Below are 9,331 nucleotides of genomic sequence, written 5' to 3'. Positions count from 1 at the left end.
TAACGGGCACGCCTTTGCAGTGACAAATGTCCTCTCAAAGCCCACACCTGGCAATTTGAATTATCCTGCTCCATGTTTTAGACACTCTTCCAGAGGATTTCCAGTCATAACACATTTCTATAAAAACAGTCTGACAGTATGTTTCTGTTGTAATGCATAACCTTTTACATTCATAATCAGTGATGAGATTAGGCTTCAAGGGTCTGCCTCGTAAAGACTCGACAACGCGCCGTTGCAGGAATCAGATTCACGCTGCCTTTCGAAAACGGCAACAATCAGCCAGGACCTTGTTCAAAATCAGATAATTATACACGTCTGATATGAAAATGCTTAACCACAACATCACTGTAAAGCTTTGCCACCCACCAGTTTAAATCGATGTTTGCATCCCTATTCATTAGGGACGCAAGATAAGACACAATTTATAAAACATAAGACACCCACTGAATTAATCAAAAACCATCACCTTCTGTCATTTTTTTCCTCTGATAAACAGAGCGAGTTGGGCTTGTGAAACTAAATAAATCACAACAAAAAGAATCCACACTATTCAATATTTTACTGTTAAGTATTTGTAAACCAGAGTTCAAAAGATATCCCGATTAAATGCGGTCTAAACACATACGTTTAGGAGCTGCTCTTTTGAAAATGTATTGTTCTGCAGTTTCTCTTCGTAAACATTTCTTAAATATGTTTTTTTTTTTTTTCCAGCTCAAGAAACTGTCAGTTATTAATAAACAGTCACGTTTTTTAAGATGCTAATTAAACGGAAAGCAGCGGTTCCCAACATTATTTTTTTTTTTTTACCGTCTTACGTCAAAGCAAAGATTGATTTTCGCTTCTCAGATTGTTCCATTTTCATCATCCATAGGGTTAAAACCGTACGCAACTTCGTTTAACGAAAATGACCCCTGAAAGAGACAGGGAGCCACGGGTTGAGAACCACTGATAGGAGACTTCTTTCCAGAAAGCTAAAATGCTACGTGTGTAGGGAACAATGTTGCAGAAAGAAAGAGAGGAAACAGTAACGGTTTGTTTGGTTGTCATGCAGTGCACATCAGCTATTTGTTGCTTTTGTTTTTGAGCGAGAAAAAAGACAATTAATTCATCAGCATCTTCAGCACTTCATAGAAAAACAAATAAGTCATCTCCCAAACCATAAACCATATTAATTATAAATGATTAAATTGACTGGCTTTTCTTGCCGTTTTCTCATTTGAAATAAAAACAGAGACACCAAAAAGGTCCAATGCTCCCTCTATGACTCTGCAAGATCTGCAAGACTTTTCTTCAGTGATTCCTCTGTTCACCTACTGGTCTTGATCTATAAGAAGGCTATGAAGCAACTTACGTTTCCCTCACGTTTGACTACAACTCCATGCTTGTCAACTTACAACAAGGACTCCACAGTAATGATGGCCTCGCCTTTCTCCTGGATGATGCCGGCGGATGATGAGCCATGCTGCTCCACGTAGCCATCCAGGAGAGGTGACTGTACAGCGGACTTTGTTCGGTGGGAACAGTCCGTGCTGTCATGCAGCAGCTCTGCCCTTTCCCCTTCCTTCACAACCTCTTTCCCTCCTTTATCAACATACCCTTTGTGCAGTTCTTCTTCCACCTGGGCCTCTCTTCTCACGTGGCAGCGACATACCTCAATCCCAGAGTCACCGGTCAGTCGCCGGTGCCGGAAATGATCCTCCTCCTCGTCTTCCTCTTCTTCTTCCTCTTCTTCTTCTTTGTCTTGTTTTTGCTCCTCCTTATTACAACGCGCAAAAACAGCCACATCTGCTGAGAAGAATGCCTGTTTAGAGGGAGGCGGCGGTGTGGGCTTTGTGGCCGGATCATGCGGCAAAGTTTCTTCTTTCACTTTCTGAAGGGCCATTGCTCCAAGTGGGTCTGAGGTGACAAGAGGATGGACTTGACCAGGAGGCATGGAGGATAACAGCACAAGGGGAGACAGTGGGAGGCGAGAAGGGCGTGAAGCATGAGAGTGTAAAGGAAGAGAAAGTGGTGGAGCAGGAGGCGAGACTCCTCCACTGCCCTTAGAAGGACATCTCTGCACAGGTATAACATCCGGAGTGGCCGCAGGTATAACATCAGGTGGAACTTGTGAAAAAGGTGGAGGGGAGGGCATCAGCGTGAAGGAGGCGCCAACCCTCGGCATGATTGCTAAGTCACCTCCTGCTTCACTGGGTGTGGAGATGTGGCTACTGTCATATGTCTCATCTGTCACCTGGACAGAAAAGGAGGTGCTGGATGGAGAGGTGAGGGAGCAAGACTCGCAGGAGCAGCTGGTGTAGTTGTCAGAGCTCTGGGAGGAGGTCAGGCCACTCGGGCCAGGGCCCAGATAGGGTGGGCAAGGGTGCCGGTGGTGGTGGAAGGGATAAGAGGAGCTCGGACCTGGCATGGCAACCCCCTCCAGGGCAAAGATGGAGCTGTAAGGCGGAGGAGGGGTGCTGGGCTGGGCAGCAACCTCCTCATAGGAGGGCAACTTAAAGGAAGCCAGAAAACCTGTGGGAAAAAAAAAGACACATCAACTCAGATACAAAGTCCACTTGTGCGTACTAGAATTAAACTGGGGATATTTTGTATTTTTTATAACAATTACTTGAAAACAGTGAAGTGATCTTGCAAACAAGTATTGTCTGTGACGGCAGAGGCTGGTACTGCCAATTCCTCCGTGCCATAGAGCTCCATTAATATCCAGTTACAAAAACATGAGCCACACAGTAAAAACTGCTGCTTGTATTTTTATATTAACCTCATATAAAGCAGGTATGGTGAGGTAATAAAAAACAGTGTTGGCCTGTGTCCATGTAGGTGTGTTCTGGAAAACAGAGCATATGCAAAGCAGTACTCAAGACTTAGACCTGTTCGGAGCCAGACTGAAATAAAAGAAACATACTGAGGTCCAGCATCGAGGAAGGATAATTGCAGGCTCCATTATAAGCGATCAGGTTTATTTCTCTCTGTCTCTGCTGCTGCTGGATTCTCAGCTTGGCCCGGCGATGGCGATAAGCACAGAAACAGCTGAAAAGGATCAGCACTGTCCACAACAGCCAGAACCCTGCAGTGAACAGGAAATTAACCCAGTGTTCATCATCACGAAAGCAAACAATAAAAATGTGATTTCAAAAAGACAATACCAGAGGTACTGGATGTTAATTTGTGTTTCACACTACGTCTGCAGATTTTTATCCAAAGAAACCCCTGAGACTTTAAGTTCATTTCTTAGGTTTGCTCGCTTATATTTAATATGATTAAACTTTCAGACTAATACATTTTAAGTAGGCAATTCTGCACAATAAAGCACTTGATACTGTCATATTTCACAAAATCTTAAAAAAAATAATAAAGGGTCAAATTACATTAACAATAGTACAGATAAACTATACATATGTATTAAAAATACTTACATAATAAAATAAAATTATTGGACGGCAAAAAGGGGACAGCCCAAATATGGCACATTCATTTCAAGAGTGAATGAATGAAATAGTTTGATAATTAGACACAAAATGGTCGGGAAGACGTTCCTGTCTGAATTTTCTGGTCAAATTCTTTTCACCCAGAGAAAATTGTCTTGGTGGGATGAATCCAGTAATTATGGCAGAAATACAACCACAACGAAATACTTTAGCAGCATATTTTTGATATACTACTGTAGTGTGTTCACACACTCTTTTAATTGTAAAAGAGAAGTGGAAGATAAATCTAGTGTAATACAGTCATCACACTCTTTACAGTGACACTGTGGAGAAGAGTCAGTCAACTTACACCAGAGTTCATAGTAGAAAGTGCAGCAACCCGTCTCTCCACAGCAGTGTCCTGTTTCACACAGGTAACCTGGACTGTTGTTGACTCCAGGACAGTACTCGGGACTCACTGCAGGCTGGCTATCAGAGTCCAGCTGATACTTCACCACCTAGTGGACAAAACACCACATTACAAAATAATGTTATAAGAAATGCTTTCCTTTTTTAGCTTTTGTAATTGCTTTTAACAGAAAAAGAGGTCAAGACACACCTTTGTGCGACCTGTTATCATCTGGTTGACTTTCGCAATTCAAGTCATACAATGGCAACTAAACCTTTCTCCACAGCCTGACCCAGCCTGACTCAATTCTTATTAAAGTATGGAATCTGATAAAACAATAAAACCTAAAACAATGAGCTAAAAGATGCTAAATGTTTTGTAGAAAGTGATCATTTTCGCCATCGATTTTTTCATTACACATCACACCTTTAATCCAAGTAAAAATATCAGGTATTACCACTTTAGGATTCTTTTTTTCAGGTGATGGTATATGTTTGATGGCATCTACAGGTCTAGATTAAAACACATCCCACCTTATGAATTGTGCTCATGTCAATCTCCTTCACCGGCACCTAAAATGAGAAAAGAATCTTAATTTTACAGCTGAGTCTACCTCATTAGAGAGTGAACAGTGAAAGTAAGAGAAGAACTGAATCCAGACATCAAATATTAAATCTTCACGTCAAAATCCAGTAAATGTAAGTGCTTCAGTGAAACCATAAACCACAATAATAATGCAGCAAGAAGAGGTTGCAAAATCTGTTATGTACATAGTTACCACACATGAGACCTAGAAGTGCCAACAGATAATTATGCATCCCCATAGCAACCACTGAGGAAAAGGCTTTGGGGCTTTTTTTACCCATGTGGACAATGTTTTATATTTGGTATTTGTGGTGAAAGGTTGAGCTCCCTACCGTAGATTCTTCAGTTGCATCCAGCCCCTGCAGGGACATAGTCATCTGATAAAAGGCAGAGAGAGAGACAGTGGTTATGATGGAGACCTAGAGATAAATTATATGATGTCAAAGACAGGCAGTGTTGTTATTCTAGAAATCAGGAACAACAGAAAGGTGACTAGAGTCCCATTTTCCAGCCGTAAGCCAGTAGCTGCTTCACTCCTGGCCTTTTCAAGGAGACAGGAAGGTCAGTGGGTTTTTAACAAAACCCACTCTAGCAGACAGAAGACACCAATCCCCAGCACGTCCATAAAACCTCTCTCTATGTTCTTGTCCTTCCTCTTCCTTTCTTTCAAACACAAACGACTGCAAAATGTTTCGCCTTAAATCTGTAATATATACATATATATGTAAATTCAGAAGCTGTAACTATTAAACTATTACAACTGTTGCATTTGTTTCACTAATTAATCTAATATCTTTTTGAAAGTTTAATCAATAAAATATCAGAAATAAAAATGGCCAATATGTGTTCAGAAAGGGAAAACCAGTTTCACTATTATGAGGTTATTAAAACTGATAAATGTTCTGTTCATCCAAGTGTTAACAACACCCAGCAATTAAAGCAGTCAACACCTGGTATTTGTAAGAGAAAATTAATTTCATTCAGCCTGTGGGGATAAATTAAGGATTATCTGTCTCATTAGGTACACTGGTGAAAACAAATGCATTATGATATAACAGTACTGCACTAAATCTCCCTTCGTGACTGTCATAAAGTTCAGTTTATATTGAAATGGCATCAGAAAGTGGTAATTCAACTGTATGATCATTTAGGAGGTTGTAGTTAGTGGTACTGTTGAACTGGATTAAAAAAAAATATCACAAAACAGTTTCTGTTCTTAAGTCTGGTCAAAATAATAGAAACGTGTATTGGTACAGCACAATACAGTTCAATAGTATCACAGCCATCAAGCACAGTCTCCAAAATGAAAAAATAGTTGAATCAACAGCTTCAGTTATTTTATACAAAAGTTGAATATCACAACCCGCATGAAGATTTAGCGAGACTGTTATATCAGAATGCATTCATTTCCACTAGTGTATACAATTAACTGGTAAGTGAGTGTTTAAATGCTTAATATCTAACTGTTACCTACATTAGACGCTAGTGCTGGGTACTACTGCTACATGTACATTTACACCACACATGGTGTCAGAATTATACGTGTCACTTACGCCTCCGTAAATGCCATGCAGGCTGCTGAGAGTAAAAAGGAAACAAAATGCCTGTGTGCATGCTGGATGTGGGCCCACTGTGAAAAAACATGTGTGTGTGTGTGTGGGGGGGGGGTACTGGGGCCTCACTGTCTTGTTGCAGCCATGTAAATGAGACCCCTTTTGTTGCGACCTGGCTGCAGAGGACCTATGTGGTTGATATAGGGAACAATGTCGACCCCAGACTGCAGAGTATGTGTGTGAGTGTACATTCATATTATCCATTACTGAGCAGCGTGCAGAGGAGAGGATGGATTTTAAAATTTTATATCAGTACATTATCTGGTTCCATGCAGTTTTTTGTGGCCATGAACACATCAGCTCAGGGCCAACTACTATTTCTGATACCTTAAATGGAGAAATTGAACAAATGAGGCCAAAGCACTGTGCTCTTGTTGTATGAGCCCTCACTTTTACTTTTACAATCATTCTTTTACAAATTACAGATTTACATCGACCGTCCATTACAGTAATCCGAACATGTCTAATATTGTGTCTGCCCCCTTTTTGATACCAAAACAGCCCTGATCCATTAAGGCGTGGACTCCACACAAGACATCTGAAGTTGTGCTGCGGTATCTGGCATCAAGATGTTAGCAGCCGATACACTGAGTCCTGAAAATTGTGAGGTGGGGCCTCTATTAATCGTTTGTCCAGAACATCCTGCTGATGCTGGATTGGACTGAGATCTGGGGAATCTGTCGTTGGCCAGGTCGTTGTTGTGTTCATCAAACCATTCCTGAACGACGTCAACTCTGAGGACAAACTCTTCACTTGCTTCCTAATATGTCCTTCACACTAACAAGTGACATGATAACTACATAATTAGTGTTACTCATAATGTCATAATGTTATGGCTGATCAGTGTGTTTATTCATCAGAGATTTTACCAACTGTTTCTAAAAAGTGCAAGTCACCAAATATTGTGTAACAACAAACCTCTGCAGATAAGTCCTGCTGTATGTTGCACTCTGCATCTAATGATCACCTCAGGAAGTTCATGACTGAGCGTCAACATTTAATAAAAGTCACAAGGGGAAATGTTCTGTCATATATAAAGTCAAACCGAGTTCCTGTGGTGAGCCCACCACATTGCACAGGACAAGCACAGGAGTGTGAAGTGAAGTCATCCAGACTTCCCCAGAGACCGCAGACCAACCACTGATGATTTCCACCCGAGGGTCCCCCGAAGGTTTCCACAGCGTTGCAAATAAAAAGCAAGAGTGAAAGGGAAAAGACGAGAGAGGCGGACTGTGATCAGACGCGGTGCATGTGATGGCGTTTAAAATGATAAAAAATACTATCCAGCTGTCAAAGGTCAGAGGTCATCCTGTGCTGTGTTGTAAGCTGCAAAGGAAGTATTGCGGTCATTGGCCCAAAGACCCCAAATTTGAAAATAAATAAATAATGTTGACACAATCAAAACAAAACAGAATATTTACAACTATGGAAACCATGGAATACCAAATGTGAGAACATGATATAGCCAACAATTCCCAAAACTGTGCTGAACTCTATCTATTCTTCTAACTAGTGTAAATGTTCTTATTATAACTTAACTTTTTCGTCGCTGATACATTTTTTAAAAGATTTGCTTGCACTGGCCTAGTTTTGTTTCAACACGCTGCAGTAGACCTTTATTTCTGACTTTGTCCACTGAAGACATTTTGATTTGTCACAGATGAGGGAGCGCAGTTGTCTTAATTCCAGCCGCATTCCACGTAGTGGAGGTCTTTGTCTCTACAATCGGGTTCACTGTCATGGCTTACTGAGACACCTAACTGAACTGAGCCATCATTAATAATTAATAAACCTGTGTTTTCCCAGGTGAGACAAGCAAAAAAAAATGTCTACATTTAAATAATCCAACTGTAAATCTCACACAAACTGACTCGACTTTTAGTCAAACGGCCCGAAATAGGGAACGTCCTTCTTAGTTAACCAGCACTTTTCTTGAATCAGCAGAATAGAGCTCTCCTGTCAGTCAAGTGTGGATTAGATTTACTGGGCTTTAAGAAAAAACCCCTAAATAAATGAGGGTTTAAGCATTGCACATTACAAATTTTAAATGCAACACTGCCAAAAACAAGGAATCAGCTTAAAATGTAATTCATCAAGTCACAAATTATACCTTTAATACAATAAACTATATCACAGAAACAAGCAGGTCTGTGGTTGTCCTGTCAGTACAGAGTCTGTAGTCACATTTTGGTAAATCCCAAGTGTTTTTCAAGTACATTTCGTAGGGTCACAACTCTAAAACATATTAGTAGATGTTCTGCATTGACTACAGACAGGTCCATATAGAAACCAAGTGTGACTGTCTTTACAGAACACTAAACATTTGCTGCAGTGGTGCAAATAAATATGCACCTGTTGTCCCAAACACAATGTCAAAGACACAGTGGCATAAGGTGAAGCAAGGAGAAGACAAGAACAAGTTGAGGCCACTGTTTGTCAACAACAACAACAACAACAACACAGGCCGAGGGAAGCATGTTGCTCAGCAGAATCACTGAAGCCCAGCTGTTGACAGGAGTGTGTGTGTGTGTGTGTGTGTGTGTGTGTCAGTGCTGTGCAGCGCATTACCTCCTCAGCCAGCAGCCCGTGGCAGAATGTCAGCGTTTTCTCTGGATCCATGGCGACAGCCGAGTACCAAGCTACACAGAGAAAAAATAAAAATGCACAAGTGGGGTGTTATTCTTCTAAACCTCCATCATCGCTGTCCCATTCAACAGACACGGAGTGCTCCACATCCGCCATTCCCCCCACCCCACAAAACGGACGGATGCCCCTCCCAGGCTACGCTGCACACACGGTGGATGGGGGGAGTAGGGGGGTGGTACCAAGGCCACGCTATATTTTAATGGCTGCACCGCGGAATTTCACAGTGCAGACGCTTGGGTCGTCGGCTGCTGCTCGCCGTAGTAAAAATGCAGGTGTTTCACTCGTAGTTTTTTTTTTTTTTTTTTGCAGAGAGGGACGGAGCTGTGCATGATGTCATGCCTCCTCCAGCCAACACCACCAGCCACTTGCAAGGGATGAGCTGCGGCTTTGATTGGCCGGAGCTCCCAGCAACAGCCGCTCAGAGGCTGCCTCAGCCGGGCTTTATCACACACTGCTCACACGTGTGTTTGTGTAATTAAAAAAAAAATAAAAAAAAGGTAACAAAGTAAGGGTTAGCAAAACAACAGTTTTAACAGCCGTATTATAAATAATGATTTAATAATGTATTTAGTCTATTATTGTCTAGTATTGTAATTCTACCTTTGTTGCCAGCATCAAAGCAAAGAACTTACAGCCTTGGCCTATGTCCAAAACCATATTTATTATCTTAA

The 9,331-nt window shown here is 41.4% G+C and overlaps 1 protein-coding gene across 1 annotated transcript; it reads right to left on the bottom strand.

The window, feature by feature from the left end:
• Window positions 1-822: 822 nt before the first annotated feature.
• On the bottom strand, window positions 823-8,756 carry LOC311494529 (uncharacterized protein; the record flags this gene model as incomplete). Its single annotated transcript, XM_084553616.1, has 6 exons — window positions 823-2,511; window positions 2,906-3,067; window positions 3,778-3,925; window positions 4,350-4,388; window positions 8,583-8,653; window positions 8,705-8,756. 6 exons carry the CDS (start codon window positions 8,754-8,756, stop codon window positions 1,391-1,393), a joined length of 1,593 nt encoding a protein of 530 aa, XP_084409742.1. The 3' UTR covers window positions 823-1,390.
• Between the last annotated feature and the right edge of the window lie 575 nt (window positions 8,757-9,331).

This window comes from Chelon labrosus (genome assembly GCF_963514085.1).
Source record: "Chelon labrosus genome assembly, chromosome: 2".
In the NCBI taxonomy this organism is placed as follows: domain Eukaryota; kingdom Metazoa; phylum Chordata; class Actinopteri; order Mugiliformes; family Mugilidae; genus Chelon; species Chelon labrosus.
Note: the sequence above shows the minus strand (reverse complement) of the source record. Positions and strands in the feature narration are given on the sequence as shown.